The sequence below is a fragment of the Sorex araneus genome, chromosome 11, assembly GCF_027595985.1.
Source record: "Sorex araneus isolate mSorAra2 chromosome 11, mSorAra2.pri, whole genome shotgun sequence".
In the NCBI taxonomy this organism is placed as follows: domain Eukaryota; kingdom Metazoa; phylum Chordata; class Mammalia; order Eulipotyphla; family Soricidae; genus Sorex; species Sorex araneus.
In genome coordinates, this window is record NC_073312.1 from 32,715,364 (window position 1) to 32,739,011 (window position 23,648).

A 23,648-nucleotide genomic window follows, 5' to 3' on the forward strand; every position below is an offset into this window, starting at 1 on the left:
TTTCTTTTATGGGAAGGAAGGCTGAACTACATGTGGCAGTGCTCGGGCATACTCATGAATCATTTGTGGCAGTACTTTTAAGAGACTGTAAGTGGTGCCAAGGATCAAAGTGGGGTCAACACTAGAAGTTAAGTGCCTTAACCCCTGTATAACCTCTCCAGCCTCTATAAGGTATTTTTATCAGTCAAATGACTATTAATGCTAAAACCATAGAGAAAAATAATAAGTTATTAAAAATTAAAAAAAATAATTCAAAATTATTCTTTTAATTGAATCACTGTGAAATAAACAGTTACAAAGTTGTTCATGATTGGGTTTCAGTCACATAATACAATAAACTAATTTAAAGCCAGGCACCTAAACCATTTAAAAATAATAATATTCAATTCTTTTTATTACTATCACTAAAAATTAGATAATAAAAATAGACTTACTTTTCAATAAAAATGCAAAAGAGTCTATGCAAAAGGGTTTTTGCATAATAAATAATATTATAATATTATTTGGGTCAATAATATGACCCAGTGACAAAATGCCTATCTTGCATGGATGAAACCTGGATTGCATGAGACCCCTTCATCATTAAAAATGGAGAGGTTAAAAAATTGTTCTTGGAGCCAAAGTGATAGTATAATGTGTAGAGGGCTTGCCTTGCACATGGCTAATCTAGGTATGATCCCTGGCATCCCATATGGTTCTCCGTGACTGCCAGGTGTGATGCCTAAATGCAGAGCCAGGAGTAACCCTGAGCACTGCCATGTGTGGCCCAAACCACAACACCCCCCCATCAAAATTATTATTTATTTCTGTCTTTATTCCCTTTCACCTATTTTTCCATGTTGCAATTGAGATACAGCATGTGTTAATAAGTCATGTATATAAAAAGTTTATACATAAGTGAACAAACGTGCAAGTGAAATTCACGCTATAATATTTGACTGGTGGGCATATGTAATCAGAGGTATTTAGAGATTTTTATTCCAAATGCTGACAAATAAAGGGAAAAAAAGTGAATCATTTTGTCCCACACAGCAGAGCCTGGCAAGCTACCCGTAGCGTATTCGATATGCAGTTTGTTTGTTTGTTTTTCTTATTAAGACACTGTGGTTTACTAATAATACAGTTGCTTCAGGAATACAATGTTCCAACACAAATCCCACCACCAACATCCCCTTCTCTTCATCCAGGATCCCTCCCACCCCTAAGCCTGCCCTCCTTAGCAGCAGTATGATAACTTTATTTCATATGGCTTACTCAAACAAAATGTAAAGGAATGGTAAATAAAATTATCCAAAAATAAATCAATAAAATTTATTTTGTGATGATTAAAAAAAGACAGTAACAACAAGTCTCACACTGGAGACGTTACTGGTGCCCACTTGAGCAAATTATGAGCAATGAGATGACAGTGATACAATGACAGTGAAATATTTTGTGGGGTAGTATTTGGGGGCATTTCTTTTAGCTTTTCTCTTTCAATGACAGCCGCAGTTCTACAGATGCTCCCATCATTGAAGGAAGGATAAAGTAAATGGAACAATGCATTTCTTTAGCAAGGTTGCCATGAAGTAGGTCTGCACTGTAGTTCCTTTGTATAAGGGGCACATGGCAACTACACTACTCATAGTAACTCTTGCTTTCAGTCTGAACTCTTTGACACTTGTATCCATAATACCGTGGGCCAGAAGACTTGACTTATTTGTCCTGAGGTATTTTTAGTATTTCCACATAAAACTGAGAGATGACATATTGGCATCCCTGAATTGTGGTAACAGAAGCAGTGGAGAGTTGATGTTGCCTTATTTCTGCAAGCTTCTTAGAAAGTGTCAGAGGACCACAGAGCAGTGCCATATCACTCCAGCTGAAAAGATGGATGGATCAAGAGAAAGCACAAGCTCTCAGGGCACCTCCATTTTTCAGGTCTGAGAGCCCTAATTATACCTACTTCACAGCGGAGGCCCAATTGCAGAGATAAAACCCAAAAGCTGCTGTAAGACAAGGGCCAAGGTACTGTCTTACCTCTTTGCTAAGGGCTTACCTTAAAAATTTCTGCCATTTTTCGTTGCTGAGGCAATGAGCAGTGGTTCTCAATTGATATGATGATTGGCAGGTCAGAGTTGATGAAGGCACTTCGATCAATGGCTTCAACCACTTCCTGTAAGAGTCAAAATAGTTTATTAGAGGCTAGATATCTGTCCATGCTGACAGAAGACAAGATACTTACAGTAATAAAAACATATAAATTGTACACACAGGACTTTGGTCAAAAATATTTTTTATATTCTCAACTGTATCTTCAAATTAAGCAAAACGATAAGGTCATTTCATAAAGATACTAGACTTTTAAAAAAATTTATTGAATCACCGTGAGATAGTTATAAGCTTTCATGTTTGGGTTACAATCTCACAATGATCAAACACTTGTCCCTCCACCAGTGCACATTCCCCACCACCAATATCCCGGGTATACCCCCCCCCCTTTCCCATCCTCCCCCTGCCTCCATGGCAGACAATATTCCCCATACTCTCTCTCCACTTTTGGTCATATGGCTTGCAACACAGACATTGAAAGATCATCATGTTTGTTCCATTATCTACTTTCGGCATGCATCTCCCATCCTGACTGATTCCTCCAGCCATCATTTTCTTAGTGATCCGTTCTCTGTTCCATCTGCCTTCTCCCCTCCGCTCATGAAGCAGTCTTCCAGCTATGAAGCAATCCTCCTGGCCCTTGAGATACTAGACTTTTCATATTGAGTTTTGTTCATATATTATAAGAAATGGTCATCAGGAGGCTGAATTTAATCTATCTCTGGATATATTTGTATATGCTTATATATATTCCAAATGCAGAAAAAAATAACTTTTTTTCCTATGTGGAGAATACTGCATGTAAAAGACATTTTTGTAGCTATAAAAAAGAGTAATACACAGGATATGTCCTTGATTTCAAGAAGTTTATAATTTACTTGGAAAAACAGATATACATATTTCTTTATGTGTATATGTAAATACAGTTACCAATTCCTACTCCCCTCAATACAGATTTTAATAGTTTTAAGAAAGTGAATAGAAACATGAGTTAAAGTGAAAATGTATTTCAATTATCACTTCCACATATAAAATGAGATTCCTTTTCAGTTCAGCCATGGTTCAGAGAAAAATGATAGATCATAACTAAAGGCTCCCTGATAAAGAGAGCAATTGCATAATTAACTACCTAGATCTTTAAACAACTATTCAATGAAATAATTCTTCCTAAGTTATTAATCTTTTTGGATGGAATTGATTCCCATTTTATTTTTATTTTGGGTTTTTTTTGGGGGGAGGTTACACCCAGCAGAGCTAAGGGTTGACTCCTGTGTCTGTACTTAGAGATCAGTCCTAGCAAGTCCTAGCAGGCTTGGGGGACCTTATGGGGTATCAGAGATCAAACCTGGGTTGGATTGGATGCATGTAAAGCAAGACTCTCACCTACTGTAATATATCTATGGCCCCTACAATTTTGTTTTCTTTTTGGGTCACACCCAGCAATGCTCAGGGGTTACTCCTGGCGCTCTGCACTCAGGAATTACTACTGGTGGTGCTCGGGAGACCATATGGGATGCTGGGAATCGAACCCGGGTTGGCCTTGTGCAAGGCAAATGCCCTACCCACTGCGCTATCACTCCACTGTGCTATCACTCCAGCCTCCTGGTCCCTATAATTTTAATTATTAACTCATCTTCTAATACTTGCCATCAGCAGAACAGCAAGGCCAATGACCCTTAATTCCTATAGCAAGGGAATAACCTAATCCTTTTACATACCACTTTATCACGCAAAAACTGCAACAATACTACGTGATAATTAAGGTTACTAAATAATGGTTACTAAACTTAGGTACAATGTGAATCTAATGAAAGTTCTAGATCAACTCCAGAAGAATAAATATTTGCACATCCTACACTACATGACAATTTCAGGAAATCTTTAGACTCAGGATAAAGATTCAGGATTTAAGGTATAATTTGGTAGAATAATTGATTTAAATGACACATGAAGATAGCAACTCTTTGATTTAAAGATAGCCCTGATGCTTACCTTGAAGGGAATTTTTGTTGTCAGTGTGTGTCCATGATAAATAATAGGCATCCCATCATCCCCATCCCAGCAGTCCAACTCTACGCTCCTACAGCCTTGCAGGAGGACCTGTAGGGTAAATGAATAAATCCACCGAAGATAAGAAATTTGAGATTAAAGCCTAAAAGTAAAACCTGCACATGCTTCAATGTGTCTGTATTCACAACCAGGGCTAAAGCATAAGGGTGTACTAAAATAAATACTGAATTTTGGTCAAAGTCATAACTAATCAGAGTGGGGAAGGGGAAGAAGAGATTGAGGTGTAAAAATATGCTCGCTGAATAAAAATGGAAGGTAAAATTCAGTAGCAAAACATGTATTTGGTCACTCAATAAACTTCCAGAGGTATGGCACATCCTGAATTTAGAGAGGATCATTTGCTATCTGGGGAGATGTTAGTAGAGGTAAAGATGTTCTTATCATAGTTCAGAAAAACAAGTTGCTGATTCTTTAATAAACTGGTCATCTATATGAATGTATCAAGATAAAAGTATCCTCTACTTATATTAAAACTCTGTCATGTAGTTAATACCTTTGCTATGAACATGTAACGTGGAATAAAGCAGAAGCAAGGAGAGCAAAGGATATGGCTTCCTTTTTAATCCTAGAACACTTTGAGGCAAAAAAAGACAAATAACCTCCCAATTTCCCTCTTTCACAATGAAGACATTTTAAATCATTAGTTATCAGTTACAACTTATACCCCTATAAGTTATGATCTCATTATCTCTTCATGAAAGTGCTCCAGGAAGCACACTATCAATGACTCAAATGAGATGCTATTTATTTGCAATACTGAATCTAGAACTGAAAGTTGAGTCACTGACACATGTTTGGATACCTCTTCTGACATAGAATCTATCAATAGACTCAAGAGATTAACACATATTGGAAGGGTAAACCAAATAGGAGGCAACCCACTGTGAATGGGCCAACCCACTGATTTAAAAACCAATATAACTATTTTCATGTGACACCAATATAATTGGAACTAGAAGCCACTAGCTAGTGACTAGTTTGTTCACACTCATTTTCATTGAGAAACACAGACTTTCTCTCTCTCTTCCTCCCCCCGACACACACATACACACTTTATTTCTTCCTCCTAGAACAATTAATCCCAAACTTCCTTTAATGGTGGAGTTCTCTGTGCAAATGGACTATGTAAAGGAGGGGGACTTCATCTGAGGGGGCTAAGTATGGGGCCACTCCTATTCTGCTGTTTATGTCCCTTACTATCAGCAGCCAAGGCCACTTGGGGGATTCCTATTTCTAAAATTACTACTCTAAGTATACAATTCATTTTTTCAATTTAAGAGTTTAACAAATATATGCATACGTGTGTATGTATATTTACATTTCATACCAGCTAAGCTTGAGACAGAAATTTTGCCCAGGCTTTGAGGAAGATGTGGGCTAATTTATTCAGAGAAAAAGGAATCTCAAGTTTTCTGGTTTTGTATATGCTCTGTTCTCTTCCTGCAGAGGTTCAGAAAATGAGTGGCATAAACAAGAAATTTGCAGAAAATTTAAGGGAGAGGCAATTTACATGGAGATCCTTGAGAGCTAGATATTTAGGTCAAAAGGATGTGCTTTTTCTAGTCTAGACAACTTACTAGCTTCAAAGAACATTCCCATGAATTAAAGTGTGTAAGGGACAGTGCTTACAGCTTGTGCAATTTTTAAAAGTCAGCTACCATAGAGATGGATTGATTACAAAGCAAAATAAACAATATTTTAGGAATAACTTTGGAGTAAGCTGCATTTCCTATGCTTTCCCACTACAATATATTGATTTATTTAGCATTTAGGAAACTGATTAGATAATTTTTCCCATGGGAAAAATCTAATTTTAGTTGGAGTAGGAGTTGGAGTAGGTCAAACTAACTTGGATCATAAAGTTATGATTCTCAAATAAGTATTTCCCCGACTAGAATAATGGTTAAATATAGATAAGGGAGAATAAAAGAAAACAAAAGAAGTAAAGAAAACAACTAAACTTATAGGCAGTCTCCTCATACCTCACATTCTTCCTGTTTTGCAGAGAACAGTTTATAAATTCTTCAAAGGAGCCTTGGGTCAGGTTTCCAAGACTCTGAGGATTATGTAAATGAAATGTTAATGAAAACCACATTCTGAGTGGGAATCTTAGTACCTGGCTGTAGAGTTCTACTGAGGATTCTCCTTTCAGCTGGTGGCCTGTGAGGTAGGTATTGTGTGAAGATTCAATGTAATAGTAGGAGAGGGGCAGCTGTAATTCTTTCATGTTCTCCTGCGACTCATCATTCTTTGAGGCAAAATTATCTTTATCCATCAGAAACCTAAATAAAACAATTTTTCTTAAGATTTCATGGGAAAAATATATGCTCTATGCAATAGAGAAGAATTATTTTAGAGGTTACCTGGCAAATCCTTCAAATGACATTAGGCCCTGATGACACATGCTAACACTTGGCTCAAACTTCTGCAAAGAATACAAAAAAAAAGAGTGTTATTTAGGTAAAGGAAACTCATGGGAAGAAAGAACCCAACCACCACCTCATTTTTAAAGCTGTTATTTTTCATCAGGAAACATCTAAACCAAATATTTGAACTAATTTGGCTGTGTAGTGGTAAGACGCAGTTTTTGAGTCCAAAAGAAAAACATTTACTTTAAGTGAGTTTATTATACAAAGCGTATTTACTTAAGAGAAAATAGAGAGCAAGAGAAAATAATAAGGTTGATTTATTGAAAAACAAGCTATCTGTTTATGTGGATGATAATGGGAGTAACTATAGGCGCTACTACAGAGCTGGCAGGAGGAGAAATGAGAACACTAAGCAAGGTGCCTGTTGCGAGCACTCAGCCATGCCAAGATAAAAATCTAACATTTTTAGCCTTTCCCATGAACAAATCCAATTGCTGAACTGCTAATCCATTGATTCCCCATCAGATTACAAGGGTGGTTAAAAACCTAGATGATCTGTTGCATGTGATGCAACTATCAATGATCTTCCCTGCACCATCTCCTTATTCCATTCCCCGAGCTGCCCCCGCATCTTCTGCCAGCATCAGCATCATCTCTTTCTTTCTTTTTTTTTTTTGCTTTTTGGATCACACCCTGTGATGCTCAGGGGTGACTTCTGGCTTTGTACTCAGGAATTACCCCTGGGTAATATGCTCAGGGGACCATATGAGATGCTGGGAATCAAACCCAGGTTGGCCATGCACATGGCAAACGTCCTACTTGCTGTACTATTGCTCCAGCCCCACCATCTCTTTCTTGCTCTGGTCGTTGTGATAACTTCCCACCCACTTTCTCTGTTTCCACCCCTCCTGCAGCCTCCAACTTTACTCTCTAGTGGTCAAAGTGACCTCTTGAAACAGAATCAAATACTGTTACTCTCTCAAAAATAGCTTCCTATTTCCCATGGACTAAAGTCAAACTTTTGATAACCTAAAATTCCTAGATGCATCTGACTATTGGTATGAAATTATGCCTATCATTGATTGTCTCCTAGCTAATGTGGCCTTTTTGTTCATCAAAATCTGGAGCTTGCTCCTGCCTCCATCCTTGAACTTGCAGCTTCCTGTCTGTAATGCTCTTTCCTCAGATTTATTCATTCAGGGCTCCATCCTTCTCCTCCTTTCAACAGTGGCTGTGTGTACTCCTCCCAGCCCTCTCGCATCACTCCATTTCCCTACTCAGCTCCATTTTATTTTCAGAGCCCATTATTAGCTGAAATTTTGTTGTTCTGGGGTCTACTGTCTGTCTCACCTACTAGAATGTAAGCTACTTTGCACTTGATCTTAGCCAAAAGGCCAAGAAGTGATGAATGTAAGCTGTTTTGAAGCCAAAAATTATTATTTACACTTCCTATTCCCAGTTTGTGAACCAAAGCAAGACTCTGAAAGGAGCTAATAAATGGCAAAAGAGCTGAAAACTTAGACTTATTCAATTGAATGTGAAAGAACAAGAAGTTCTGATAACTTATATGTGCTACTGAGTCGGGAGAGGCTTGGTCTATGTTAAATACATGTTGAATAAGAATACATGTATTTTGTATTTATAAATGTCTATACTTATGTTCCAGAATGAAGGCTTTGGAAAAAAAGAACGATTCTTCACAGAACACAATCAGAGTAGTTAGAGGCTTTACATGTACAGGCATACACACACCAGACACAAACCTGGATGATGCTGAGGATCTCGTCATAGGTGCAGTGTTCCCCTTGGCAATTCACAAGAAAGTCATTAAGCTGGAGTATGCCAACTCCAAAGATGCCTAAAGATGTGCTCTCAATCCCAGTGCCATTTGTCACAATACTTGCAGCAGCAATGGCATCGGATATCTGTCTCTGGTTGTCTGACAGCTGCTGTTTACTCTTGATGAACAATCCCAAATCTGAGACATTTCTGGTCAACAAATCTGAAACAGAACACACATGCTACCCATCATCTTTCACAAACTTCATTTGAATGACTCTGGTGTGGTGGAATTATTAAGTTGGAGTAATTCTTTATTAATTTGTCTAAACAAGCCACCAAACTTACTGGTTATTCTTGGCATCACATAGTGAAGGGGAAGCTGCAATAAAAAATGAAACTATGAATGAATGAAACTAGGAAGGCGCTAGGTCTATGAACATGAAAGCCCACAAGTTTAGATTAATAGAGTACATTAATTTGGAAACCTGAGGATAAATTTGGTATTTTGTTTTTAAGGAAAACTACCATATTTTTATATTTTCAGAAACTCTAGATATATCCTTAAAGCCACAGTTTCTGTACTTTAAAATGGATGGGGACATGGAGGGGTAAGCTGAGAGAAAGACACATGTCCAAATGCCTAGATGCTCCTGGTGTGTGCTACAAATCTGTATGCATGACCTCATCATTAAAAGCATTGTAAATCATAGTACGTGAAAAATACACTAAAAAATGCTTAAAACATTTGTGTGATGCTGTCTGTATGAACGTTTGTTTTCAACTGATTTGGGTAAATACCTAAGGATATAATTGCTGGATTCTGTTGGAAGAATATGTTTACTTTTGTATGAAGTTGCCAAAATCTCATCTTACATTACCCCCAGCTGCACTATATTTGCATGAACTTTGTATGGCCTGTGACTTGAAGTTAAGACATTCTGGAAAATGATCTGGCAGCTTCTAACAGAGTTAAAACTAGGTTTGCTATAGGATCCAGTAATTGTGTTCTGTGGTACAAATGAGCTGAAAATTTACTTACTCACAAAAAAATTACACAAATACTTTGAGCAGTTTAATTTATAAATGCCAAAACTCTGAAGCAACTGAGATGTCCTCTGGCAGGTGAAAGGATAGAAAAGCTGTGCTACACTCAGACAGTGGTATATAATATAGCACCAAAAAGAAATGAACTATTAAGCCATGAAAAGACATGGAGGAACCTTAAACAGGTGTTGCTACATAAAACAACAACCCAAAATGCTACATTCACTATGATTATCACGATATGGAACACTGGGAAAGGCAAGTCATTGGAACCAGTAGAAAAATCAGTGATTACCAGGAGTTTAGAGGGATGTGAGAAGAATTAAAAGGTGAGGCATAGGCTATTTTAAATCAGAGGAACTATTTTGTATGATGATTTTATGGTAGACACATGTCATTATATATCTGCCAAAAGCAATATGATATTAAACACAGAGACAACTCTAAGATAAATGTGGAATTTCAGTCTCCAGTTAATAATAATAAATATTGGCTCATCTATAACAAATATACTGTCCCAATGCAAGATGTTACCAATAGGAGAAACTCTGTGTATATGTGTATCTGTGTGTGTGGCAGGAGGTATAAGGGAACATTTTGTATTTTCTGTTCATTTTTCTATAAATGTAAAATTATTCTAAAAATAAAGTCTCAATTTGTCTTATTCTTTGATATTTTTATTATTATTTTATATATTTTATTAAAGCACCATTATTTACAAGGTTATTCATAGTTGAGTTTTAGGCAAACAATATTGTAGCACAGATCCCACCACCAGTATCAACTTCCTTCCACAAACATTCCCAGGTTCTCTTCTATATCACCCACCCTTTTTGGTGCAACAACTTACTCAACTAATCCATAGTTATTCACATCTTATGAATGAAATTGGACAAGATTAATATTCTTAGCTTAAGGACTGCATTTGATTTTAAATAGTTAAGAAGCAACATGTGCAGGTTTTTTTTATATTTATAGTTTCTAGCAAGAACAGAAGAGGCAAAAACATTAGGTTAACACAGGCTGGGAGACTGGTCAATGGCTGGAAATTACAAGGGCGTGGGGGTGGTGGGAGTTAAGATAAAGGAGGGTTCATCGTTACAACATTAGTTGGAAATGATCACTTTGGGCAAGAACTGAGTGTTGAAAGTAGGAAAAGGGATATACATGACAACTTTTCAGCAACTGTATTAGGCACACCATAATGCCTAAACGAAAGAGAGAGAAAGAGAAAGAGAGAGAGAGAGAGAGGAAGAGAGGTGCCTGTGATAGAGGCAGAGAGGAGCAAGGGGTGGCTTGCAGAGGTGGGAGGGAAACTGGGGACAGTTGGGAGGTGCTGGGGAAATTATACAGGTGGAGGGATGGGTGTTGAAATATTGTATGATTGAAACCCAATCATGAACAGCTGTGTAATGTTCTATCTCAAGATGATTCAATAACCCCCACTCCACAAAAAAAAAATAAAACCCAAGCAAAAAACAAAACAAAAAAAAACCCAGATGACTAGAAAAAAAATGTTTGGGTGGTGATGGTAATGGTAGTAGCAGTGAATGGAATTCATGATGATGAAAATGCAGAGAGAAGTTGTTCCTAATATTAATAGTATGTCTCTAAGACACTTGGAAATAATTCTCTAAGTTTTTCACCATGTACCAGATAATAACATGCCCAAGGAACATGGTGAGGGTCTGTGTGATTTTCAGAGAGAAAGGTCTCAAAGGTCTCAGAGGGAAATATTAACTGCTATACAAACCGAGGTCGGGTTGGAGATCACTGGTATTTTCATCAATTGTTAGGTTTGTGTAGAGCGGGGTTGACTCAGGGCTGGCTCTGTTGCAGGGCACGGCATAGAGGTCGAAGAGATCCTTCAGGTCCTTGCGGCTTCTTACACTGATGCGGGGTGAAAAACATTGGAATTTAGTAATGTTAGAAAAATATCTGACTGAGACAGGGTAAGAGGAAAGATGCTGTACCTGAATGATTTGAACAGCTCAACAAATTCAACAAAACTCATGTTGCTGTCTGAAACCATGAAGCTCTGAAAGCCCTTCATTCCTCCTTTGATCCGCCCATGCCAGCTGCTACTGCTCCAAGCACTGCAATGAAGACAGGCTTCAATAGGCAAGACTGGAGCCAGTTTTGTCCTTCTGCCCCAACATAAGATCTTTGATTAGCAAACTGAGCAAAAAGTGATGCAAACTACTTAAGATAGAGGCTATATTCCAGACTCCTTTTCCAATTCTCTCCAAACAAGTTTGTGTGGTCTCAGAAAATAGAAATACACATTAAAGCCCCGTGGTGTTGGAACTCTATTTAATGAGGGCACTAATTTGAGGTTGATGTTCTCTGCTAATCATTATAGTTCTTTGACATTACAGGTCATTTTGGGGGGCATGTTTTATTTTATTTTTTTTATAAAGTTGTTCATGATGATTTGTTACATTAAATATTCCAATACCAATTCCACCATCATTGCACCTTCCCACTACCATTATTTCCAATTTTCCCAACCATCCCTCTTTCTTTCCAATTTTCCTCAACCAGGCCTGCCCCTATAGCAGATCCTAAGGTCATTGGGTTTTATAGAACATATTGAGTCCAGAGTTTCCAAGAAAAGTGACTTCAAAAAGGAGTCTCAAATTACTTAGTCATAAAGTTTGAATAATTATGTATATTTTCTCTTATATTTTCAATTATAGAAATACATTTCAGATGAAAGTCTTGAACATATCAATGTTTCTCTTTTTCCTTTTTAACTAGTTCTTTGATGAAAACAGGGAAGGGTTTTTAATATTAATGGAAAATGTGAATCATAAAAATACTGAGAATGGAAAGATGTCAACTCTGCATAGGATTATATTTGCTACCAGCTAAGCTATACCTATTCAATATAAAAAAAAAACTCAACTTGGTTACAAACTTAGTCTATTTGCTTCACAATATTTTTAGTTGTTATAGTTCCCTGACAGGATAGTATGAGAAGTGTTTTGATTATAGTTTTTAATGAAATCTATGAACAGTATGGTTTTAAATAACATTTTTCATTTCTTTTTTTAACCACTCAAGTATTTTAATGCCTAAAATTTTACAAAATGTTATAATGAATAGTCAGTTTACCCTCCATCCTGGTAACAATGTTTATTCATGGAAAATTATCCTGTGTTGACATCTGAGGTCACCTTTGTTAATGGAGGAGTATTACAGAAGACTGGATTTATAGTTTTTTGCAGGCATAGGTTGTTGATCCCCAGTGGAGATTTGGAAATGGAGGGTTCAAGAAGAGGAAAAGAAACAGATAAAATGGCTTTATCATTTGCTTTTACACAGTACATTACTGTCTTCCACTTAGAGTTTTCACTCTTATCTAAAGACAACTGGCTCCCTCTGATTTTAGGAAACTACTTTGACCATGGTTTCTTATTTTCAGCTTAATCTAGTGTTGTACCCGAAAAGTATTTAGGCTTGTTTTATTCCTATAGCTTTTTAGTTTTGTCCTATAGTTTTTTCTTTCTGCTTTAAAATATTTTGTGGGAACTCATCCCTGAATTCCTCTGGTGAGATCTTGTCATCGTGCATCTGGCATTTTAGATTCTTTACTTCCACCATCTTTAAAAACAAAAAAATTACTGTCTTTGTTCTATCTTTTCTTTTTTTATTATTACAATTTTTTTCCTTGTTTTTTTAGGTCACACTTGACTATGGTCAGGGATATTCCTGGATTCGCACTCAGGAATTACCCCTGGTGGTGCTCAGGGGAACATATGGGATGCTGGGAATTGAACCCTAGTGGGCTGCATGCAAGGCAAACGCCCTACTCGTTGTACTATTGCTCCACTCCCTGTTCTATCTTTTCTTCTTTATGAATGGCTGAAATAAAGGGAACGTAATAATAAAAGCTATCTATTTTATTTGGGTTGGAGCGATAGCACAGTGGGTAGGGCGGTAGCCTTGCATGCGGTCAACCCAGGGTCAATTCTTCTGCCCCTCTCGGAGAGCCCGGCAAGCTACCAAAAGTATCTCGCCCGCACGGCAGAGCCTGGCAAGCTACTTGTGTATTCTATATGCCAAAAACAGTAACAAAAAGTTTCACAATGGAGACATTACTGGTGCCCACTCCAGCAAATTGATGAGCAACGGGATAACAGTGACATTGACAGTGATCTATTTTATTTACCTAGAATACTGTAAGCTGAAAATATAAGGAAAAAATTTGATATTTTGTAACTTTTAATTTTGCTACAAACCTAAACTGACAGAAAAATTGCAAGAATGGTTCAAAAATGCCCCAGTGCAGAAATCTGAAGGTATGGATGATATTCATTATCCACATTGTGGAAGAAATCTTCCCTTTGAAATGTGCTTTACCATAGGGTTGCTTTTCTTAATGAGAGTGAGACGAGGGTGGAAGGAAGAGAGAAGAGGAAGAGACATTTCCTTAGTCAATGTCTGCATACCTTCTTCCTCTCCCCATTCTGTCTGAGAAAGTGGAGAGTACCTGTTTGATCTTAGTTCTGTTTGGAATTTTGCTGTTGGGGAGAAAGAACTGTGGCATTCTGGTGCCTTTGGAGGTCACTCATTTTAGTATTTTTTTTTTCAGAGAGGGTAAATATTTCATTTCTGTAATTTTTATGAACCTTATAAAATATTTTACTATAATACTGTCTTTAAAATTATATCCTCCTCTAATAAAGCCTTTCCTCCAAAGCTTATTTATAAGATTATTATTAGATATGTTTAACTTATTAACAAAGGGTTAAACAGCTTACATTAAACTTAATTTATTCCTCACTAAAAGTAGTTTATGCAGTAGGGTTTTTTGACAGAAAATGATAGAAATATTTTACAATCGCACTGTTTAGTACTATAGCCACCAGCCACCCGAGTCTATGAAATACCTCTAGATATTGCCAATGTGACCAGGAATTGAGTTTTTGTTTTGTTTGTTTTGTTTGTTTCTTTTGGGGAGCCACACCCAGCTGTGCTCAGGGTTATCCTGGCTTTGCACTCAGGAACTACTCCTGGAGAGCTTGGGGGACCATCAGGGGTGCCTGGGATTGAACCCAGATTGGGTGTATGAGAAGCAAGCACCCTGACTATTGTACCATCTCTATAGTCCCCTAATTTTAAAATAAAATTTGAAATTAAAATTGTTTAAATTAGAATTGAAATAGCCACTCAGTGCAGATTTCGAGAATTATACCATGGGTTTTGTTACCACCACTGACTTTCGAAGGCTTGGTCTGTCAAATACTAAGAAGCAGTTTAGTAATTTGAGAAGGAAGACCTAAAATCAGCAAAATTCAAAGCACTTCGGCACTTCATGATTTCAGTTTTCAGTGTGGTTGCTAGAACTGGACAGCCTTTGCATAGAGCCTTTCTACACAACTGGAATGATGAGAGGCTCCTGCTGCTTTTTATCATGTTAAGGCCCCACCTGGATGGACTCTTGTTTGAAGAAGACAGCACAGGGAAGGACACTGGCCTGATGGGAGATGATGTCCCAGTAGCCACGTTAGGGGAGCCAGCCGTCGTCAGAGAGTGTGCTCGTCTGGAAGGGAGAGGGTTGGGAGGGGCAGTGATGGCATTTGCCTCTGTGAGAGTGAAAGACAGAAAAGACACAATGACTTCCATCATACTTATCCTTGGAAACCAACACAAACCAAAATGCCCGAATACCTACGCCTATCTCCCTGTGCAGGCGATTTCAATATAAGAAGCATTAAAATATTTAGATGGCTACACTGAATCTAGTGGGATTTTAAGCCTGGCAACAGACACATCAGACTCATCTGGAGATAACTGTCTATATAAAAATAGTTTGTTGCGTTCTCTACCAGAATGTTTCTGAATCAGGTGGTCTGGAGTATAGCTCTATTATTTTGCCAGTATTGAGAATCACCAAACTAATTCATCAAATTGTCCCTTGCAGAGTTAATATTCCCCATTAATAATGGCAAGTTCACTAATAGGAGTTTTATTCCAAGTATAATATACTTGCATGATTTTTTTTTAATTGAATCACCATGAGATATACAGTTACAAAGTTGTTCACGATAGAGTTTCTGCTTTTTGGGTCAAACCTGGTCACACCTGGTGATGCACAGGGGTTACTCCTGGCTCGTGCACTCAGGAATCACTCCTGGTAGTGCTCAGGGGACCATATGGGATGCTGGGAATCGAAACCGGGTTGCCGCGTGCAAGGCAAATGCTCTACCTGCTGTGCTATCACTCCAGCTCCAACAATAGAGTTTCTGTATGAAACTTTTTTTTGGTCCTATTTTCCAGTTAAAAATAAAAAGGTAAATACACGTCTGGGAATATATGCTGGAGATGCAAAAGAGTATAGTAGAAATGACATCTGCACTTGTATGTTCATTGCTGCATTGTTTACAAGAACCAAAATCTGGAAAAAATCCGAGTGCCCAAGAACAGATGTGTGATTAAAGAATCTTTAGTACATCTATACAATAGAATACTATGCAGGTGTTAGAAAAGATGAAGTCATGAAATTTGCATATAAGTGAATCAACATGGAAAGTTATCATGTTAAGTGAAATGAGTCAGAAAGAGAGGGATAGCATAGATAGATTCCACTCATCTGTGGAATATAAAATAACAGAATAGGAGACTAACACCCAAGAATAGTAGAGATACGTACCAGGAGGTTTTCTCCATGGCTTGGAAGTCAACCTCACATGTGGGGGTGGGGAAAGGAAGCTCAGACAGAGAAGGGAACACCAAGTAAAGGGTGTTTGGAGGACCCGCTCGGGATGGGAGATGTGTGCTGAAAGCAGACTATAGACCGAACACGATGGCCACACAATACCTCTACAGCAAACCACAATATCCAAAAGGAGAGAGAGAACAAAAGGGAGTGCCCTTCCACAGAGGCAGGGTGGGGTTGGGGGGATGGAGAGGGGTGGTGGGAGGGATACTGGGATCATTGGTTTTGGAGAATGGGCACTAGTGGAGGGATGGGTACTCAATCATTGCATGACTGAAACGAAAGCATGAAAGTTTGTAAATCTGTAACTGTACCTAATGGTACCTAATGGTGATTCTCTAATAAAAAAAATTTTTAAATATATAATATTCAAAAGATTGTGGTACGTAATAAAGGCAAACACTAAAATCTATCATAGACTAGACTTGAGAACCCAGACATGAAACCTTAGGTATATAACATCTAGTTTACAACAAAGGGGTCAAGAATATAAAATGAAAAATAATTAAACATTATAAATTAAAGAAAGAACCCTCAATAAATGGTGCTGAGGAAACTGCACTGTCACAGTTGTCACAGGCAGGATGATTAAATTACACCACTATCACACACCATGCAAAAAAATTAAACTCAAATGGTCCAAAAGGAGAGAGAGAGGGGGGAGAGAAAGAGAGAGAGAGAAAGAGAGAGAGAGAGAGAGAGAGAGAGAGAGAGAGAGAGAGAGAGAGAGAGAGAGAGAAGAAGAAAAGTGCCTGGCATAGAGCCAGGCTGGGGCAGGGGGTGGGGGGACAGGAGGGATATGGGGAATATTAGTTGTGGGAAAGACACACTGGTGGAGGGATGGGTGTTGGAACATTGTATGACTGAAACTCGATCATGAAAGCTCTGTGACTGTATCTCATGGTGATTCAATAAAAAAATTAAACTCAAAAAACAAAATAAAGGTAAATAGATTTAGCAAGATAAAAATTATTGTTAAGAATGCCCACAATCCTTAAAAACTACAACTGAAACTAAATGCCTGCCTTATTTGCATATACACACACACTCCTTCTCTTTCATGTGAATATATGATTTACCTGATTCCTCTTGTTCATTATTGTCTTGTGGGTCAGAACCACTGCGGCTCCGACTCTCTTTTTGCATTTTGACCTTTCTGGTGGCTGTCTCATCATCAGTTGCCTCTCCACTCTCACCCTGGGAACACAAAACAAACATTACTTCTCTTCTTGCATTTCTTTCCATCATTGCTTTAGCTTGTGTAGCAGGTGTCTATCTCCGGACGCACTATCTACCTTAGGTGAACCAAGCAAAGACCTACGCAGAGACTGACCAAGTATTCTAGTATTACGTGACCCCACTAACTCTTCACTATAAGTGCTCTTTACCCTTGGTTCCTCAAATGAAGACATAATGTTGAAGCAGATTAAGTTCAATTTTGGTATCTATCAATAGTCTCTCACAAGCAAAGAGTAGGATAGCTATTTTTTCAGAAAACTATGAAGGAAATATATCATATTGATAATTTATAGATATATAAATAACATATCTAATATACAGTAATTATATGCTTATTTTCTAAAAACACATACATTGGTAATTATACAATGTACATTTTGTATACAGCAGTGCTAACTATAAGTACTTTGCTGTCAACAAGTCTCTAAAACTTCATCTTGTAAAATAGAAACTCTATATTCACTGAAATTCTTTCACTTCCATTTCTTCTTCTCTTAGCCTCTAAACAACTACAATTCTACTTTCTAACAGTTTGATCTTTCTAGGTACTGTTAGAATGTAGTTATAAAGAATGTCAACTATAAGTGTAATCAAGCAGTAATCAAAAGTGTCCTTTTGGTGACTGGTTATTTCACTTATGATAATATCATTACAGTCCAGGGGCTGGAGCAATAGCACAGCGGGTAGGGCGTTTGCCTTGCATGCGGCTGACCCGGGTTCGATTCCCAGCATCCCATATGGTCCCCTGAGCACCGCCAGGGGTGATTCCTGAGTGCAGAGCCAGGAGTAACCTCCGTGCATTGCCGGGTGTGACCCAAAAAGCAAATATATATATATACATATATATCATTAAGGTCCATTATTCATATACATATGGCAGATTTTTTAAAGGTTATGCTTAGTGATGCTTGTTCTATTGTACGTATATACCACATTTTCTTTCCTTTTTACCCTTGAGTCAACATTTGGAACACTGATAATGATTATATATTTAAAATTATGTGCTACCCATCGCATTTTGCCCCTCTCAGACCATCATAGTTGGATCTTTTTCCTTTTTCCTCTTCTTTGCCCTCCACTGACTCCATTCTTTACTTGGTAGCATGATCCTAGAACTACTTGCACTGTCTCAAACAAGTCTTCATTCCTAACTCCTGCTTCCTCTCCCGGATATTTTCTCTTAGGATGTCTGTATTGAAAACTCACAGATCCTCTAGTACCCATCTGCCACTTTCCCGGTGAAGTTTTCTCAGCCCTATATTTTCCTTTTCTATGCTCCCAGGACACTTTTCAGGTAGCCTGGCTTGCATGATGGCTAACATTTATAGATCTCTCTGTGGATCCAGAAATATTCCTGTTTGAGTCATTTCCTAGTACTTGATCTAATTCCCAGGAGATGCCTGGTGTGCCTTTAAATTACATTTGTTTGGAACTTCATTTTGTCCCAACATCAAGTCACTAGACAGTTTATGGTGATGAGATCACAATATCGTGCTGGATGATTGAGTTTGATACTTAATAAACAAGTAACACTCTACCCTCATAAGCATTTTCTTTTTTTTCTTGGTGGTGCTTATGCCCAAGGTGTTGTTTCTCTGCATGTTTGGCTTCTCAGCACTCTTTGCTGATGTCCCAGGGCTGGGGTTTCGAGTACTCCATCGTCTGCCACCAAATAACTCCACAGCATGAGCCAGAGTTGGACCTTCATATCGTCCATCTTCCTGTAAAAGAACCACATGGCTGAGCACATAAGAAAACAGCAAGCAGTGTGGAAGTAAATATATTAATAGCTTCCAGTAAATTCCCAGAGATAGAATTTCACAGGCAATGACACAAGAATAACGTCCTGGCCACCCAAGTAGCTCTACTTTCTGAAAGTTACAACTTCTTTTTGAAGATTTCATCATGTCCTCCTTGGTCTTGGTCACATCCCTGCTGAGCTCCAGTGATGTGCTTTCATAGGGCCACGTTCAACTGGGATGAAAAAAATCCCTTCCCAGTCACAAAGTTGTGTTCTAGAATTACCACTGAAGGAAAATTAATTAGGCTGTTCACACAAATAAGGGCTTTGAGGATTTAGGATTTCTCTCTTCTCTTCTCTTCTCTCCTCTTTTCTATCCTCTCCTCTTCCTTTCTCTCGTTCTCTCTCTGAATCTTTTGAAGTAAAATAAAGTTCCACTTGCTATTACATCTCTGCAGAGATAACAGATAGTTTTCTCATCAAGTTTGATGCTTGGAAAAGTCTGACTTGAAATATAAGGCACATGACATACATGTAACTCACTTTGAAAGAGTCTGAATAGTTGACTGATATCAACCAGGGGCTTTGGAACTCCATGGAATTAAGATGTTATGGGCTGCAAGGGGCAGGAGGTGGTTTACAACAGCTGCTTCTCATGAGGCAACTCCATGTAACATGCAGTGAGTTGACTCAGGAATTTACTAATTCAGCACTGGCCAACAAATCTCTCTTTAAGTTAGGAAACTCAGCTAATAAAATCACAGAAAGTCATATCTGCATTAGAGGCAATATTGATAATGTTTTACAAGTTGTAAAAAAGGTCTCCTTTTATTTTTAATTTATTTTTATTTTTGCTTTTTGCTTTTTGGGTCACAGCCGGCATTACTCAGGGGTTACCCCTGGCTCATGCACTCAGAAATTACTCCTGGCGGTGCTTGGGGGACCATATGGGATGCTGGGAATTGAACCCAGGTCGGTCACGTGCAAGGCAAATGCGCTGCCCGCTCTGCTATCGCTCTAGCCCCAAAAGGTCTCCTTTTAAATGAGTTTAATTTGCTCTATACTTTCTGCAAATTTTAAGGCCAGTCCTCTTCTGCAATTCTAAAGGAAAAGCTTCTAAGTAGATTTTGCTTTGTAGTAAATAATACGCAAATATTAGAGGCTTTACCTGTGTCTTTTGCTCCTTCACTCTGGGTTCAATACCTAACTGATTTTATTTCTATTTGGGGGGACATCATTTCCAAGTGATGTTCTATGGGTGATTTTCAACCGAACACGCCATTGATACAGCACAAAGGCCGGAGGATATGATGCTGTTTAGGCTTCGCAGTGTTGGGGATACCCAGGTCACTCCGCAAGTGCGGGGGGTCTCCAGGGTCACAACCAGTTGTGCTTGGGTGGTCTCTAGAGCTGCATCCAGCAATGCTTGGAGGGACTATGTCATGCTGAGAATTGAACCCAGGCCAGATGGGTGCTAGACATGTGTCCTAATTGCTACACTCACTCCTGGTTTCAACTAATTTTATGACTGGAGTTGTGCCCTCCCACTTTCTTCCATTATTTTAGATACTAGGTACTAAGTAACTTGAAAATTTATATATTTCTTTATACATTAAACTTACTGATATGTAAAAGCTGTTTCTGCTCTTTTATAGTAGATATCTGTCAGTCTGTCATTTATTCCTGCCCAGTGATTGTTTCTCTCTTTTCTAACACCACTCTAGTTTCACTTTATCTTTTTTGCACTGGACATAGTCTTGTGTCAGTAAATCAAGGGAGAACATTCTTCCTTGACCCACAGCTGACACAAGAGCTAAATAAGTCAATCAGAATCTTTCACTCAGAAATGAATCTTGAGTGAGGTGAGCTAGAAAATAAGAACATTTTTACATTATGCATGTTTACTGAAGGAAGCTGGTGTTAACAAGTCACTGAGATTGACTTCAAAGTAGAATAAGTTATTCATGACCCAGTTCCTTAGACTGGTTTTAAGTACTTTATTAAATATCATACTTTGAATTTTAAAGAATTTTTATAAAAATCTTATCTATGGATTATAATCAATACATCCTTAAAATTCAGTAAAGAATTTTACTAAAACTTGAAACTTCTCTGCAGGAAATTGAAAGGCAAGTCACAGACTAAAAGAAAATATCTGCAAAATAAACATCTGATGATAGATGACTGCCTAAAATATACAAAGAACTCTTATATTAAACAATAGGAAAACAGCCCAATTGAAAAGTGGGCCAAATAAAAATCATATGAAAATAATAAATAAGCATATGAAAGATGTTCACATCATGTCTCATCATGGATTTGTAAACTAAAACAATGCACTATCACCACACATCACACCACACATTAGAATGGCCCAAGTCCAGATTAATGACAACAGCAAATGATAAGTGAGGATGTGAAGCAACTCTCTCATTCATTATGGATGGGAATGAAAACTGCTACAAATACTCAGGAGGCAGTTTGGCAGTTGTTTGGTTTTGGGGGAGCACACCTAGCAGAGCTCAGGAGCTACTCCTGGCATGATGCATGCATGTAGATCTGGCAGTGCCCAGGGAACCATGTGTTGCCAAAGACGAATTCTGGATCTTCAGCATGAAATATATATTATTCAGCTTGCCTGGCAACTTTTTACAAAACGAAACATACTCTCACAAAATCAATCAGCAGCAATGGAACTTTGGTAGTTTCCTGAAGAAAATGAAAACATATGGCTATGCAAAAATCTGTACATGAAGTTTACAGCAGCTTTATTCATATTTGCCAAAATTTGGAAGCAACCAGGATGTCATTTAGTGAATGGATAAAAGTAACTTCAATACAAGCTATAGATATAGCTCAAAGTTGTAGAATAAAAGTTTTGCATGTGTTCTAGAGTCCTGAAGTTTTTTTTTTTTTTTTTTTGCTTTTTGGGTCACACCCAGCGATGCTCAGGGGTTACTCCTGGCTCTGCACTCAGGAATTACTCCTGGCGGTGCTTGGGGGACCATATGGGATGCCGGGGATCGAACCTGGGTCGGCCGCATGCAAGGCAAACACCCTACCCGCTGTGCTATCGCTCCGGCCCCTAGAGTCCTGAAGTTTGACCCCTCTACCACAGTATCACTGAGAGTAGTCTTTTGTCCCCCAAATATCTCCTGGTATAGCAGTGGTGGTCCCAGGGCACAGCTAGGTGTGCCCCCTGTAACTACTAATAAATAAAAAAGAAAAAAACTGGAGCACTAAATTCTGGAATTTTCCACATCCTAGCCTTGTGTGTGTTATTCCTTTCTTTTCATTTTTAAAATTACACCAGGTTCTGTCCTCCCTCTGGAAAAATCTGCATTATCTCATAAATGCTTTTATCTTTCCCCTTTTAATAAAATTTCTTTACCTCTTTAAATAACAAAGAATAAAGCCTGTGGCACACCCATAAAATGGACTATTATGAGCTATCAAGCCATAAGAAGAAATGGAGAGATCTTAAATGATTATGAATCAGTGAAAGAATGTTGAGAAGGGCACACAGAAACTATATGACATTCTGGAAAATGCTAAACTCTTATATGTAGACTATATAAAAGATCAGTAGTTGTAGTGGAGTCAGGTTGGGGGATTTGTGAAGTGAGAGAAAGAAATAACTAGGCAGAGCATAGAGTTTTTAAGGCAATGAAATATTTCACATGATATTTATAATCACAGATGTATGTAATGATACGTTTGAAAAATCTTTACATATTATTAAAAACCAAGAATTAATACTAAAGTAAACAGTCAACTTTGGATATTATATTGTCAATGTAGGTTCATCCTTAATAAAACCATCTTCATTCTGGTAAGTGTTGCTGATAAAAAGAAGGCTATGCAAGTGTAGGTTGGGGGAAGTCTCTGTACCTTCTTCTCAATTTTACACTAAAATTGTTCTAAATAAAATCTTTAATAAAAAATTAATAGGCCTATTGACTTGTACACAGGAAAGAATAAACAATCATCAATCTACACTGTTTAAGTTTTTCTAAATTCAAAGCATCCCAACACGGGCCCAAGTTAACTTAAATTTTTCTTCCCCACCACATTCCTGTTTCTTTGCTTTTGTGATCTGAAAACTGCAATTGGGGTAGGGGACAAGTTACTAGTTTTCAGTGTGTGAGAGTTTTCATACAAAGAACTTTGTTGTGGTGGTCTTGGTTCCAACTCAGTCAGTATGCAGAGTGGAGATAGGGATTGAATTTGTGGCCTCATGTCTACAAGGTTCATGCTCTACCTTTAAGCCACATTCCTTGGACCTGAAACTTTATCCAGTAGAAATATTAATAGACCTGTAAAGCCTGTCTCCAAAGGAAATATTAATAGACCTGTAAAGCATGTCTCCAAAGGGAACTTTCTGGAAATTAAACTGTAGTTAGGATCTTTCCCCCATTTTTACAAATCAATAAGTCTCTTGGGGTAGTGTAGGATATATTTTCATCTTATTTGAAGGACTATGAGGAACAAAGGTTAATTCTGAGTTTTAGAAACAGTTCATATGAAAGTTGAGGATTATAAAATTGATCTTTTTTTAAAAAATAGCTCATACTTTTACCTCGTTGAT

At 37.9% G+C, this 23,648-nt stretch overlaps 1 protein-coding gene across 3 annotated transcripts in view; it reads right to left on the reverse strand.

The window, feature by feature from the left end:
• The window catches only part of PLCE1 (phospholipase C epsilon 1), a 372,017-nt gene that overhangs the window by 66,761 nt on the left and 281,608 nt on the right, over window positions 1-23,648 (reverse strand). For 2 of the 3 annotated variants that reach the window (XM_055119418.1, XM_055119417.1), the window contains exons 9-18: window positions 18,858-19,040; window positions 17,160-17,277; window positions 14,839-14,947; window positions 11,330-11,452; window positions 11,110-11,246; window positions 8,294-8,532; window positions 6,525-6,586; window positions 6,278-6,443; window positions 4,084-4,191; window positions 2,039-2,155 (exon numbers count right to left, since the gene is read on the reverse strand). In XM_055119418.1, the coding sequence (XP_054975393.1) occupies window positions 2,039-2,155; window positions 4,084-4,191; window positions 6,278-6,443; window positions 6,525-6,586; window positions 8,294-8,532; window positions 11,110-11,246; window positions 11,330-11,452; window positions 14,839-14,947; window positions 17,160-17,277; window positions 18,858-19,040 (1,362 nt within the window). Of the gene's footprint in view, window positions 1-2,038; window positions 2,156-4,083; window positions 4,192-6,277; window positions 6,444-6,524; window positions 6,587-8,293; window positions 8,533-11,109; window positions 11,247-11,329; window positions 11,453-14,790; window positions 14,948-17,159; window positions 17,278-18,857; window positions 19,041-23,648 lie in introns of all 3 variants that reach the window. The other variant, XM_055119416.1, reaches the window with a different exon arrangement.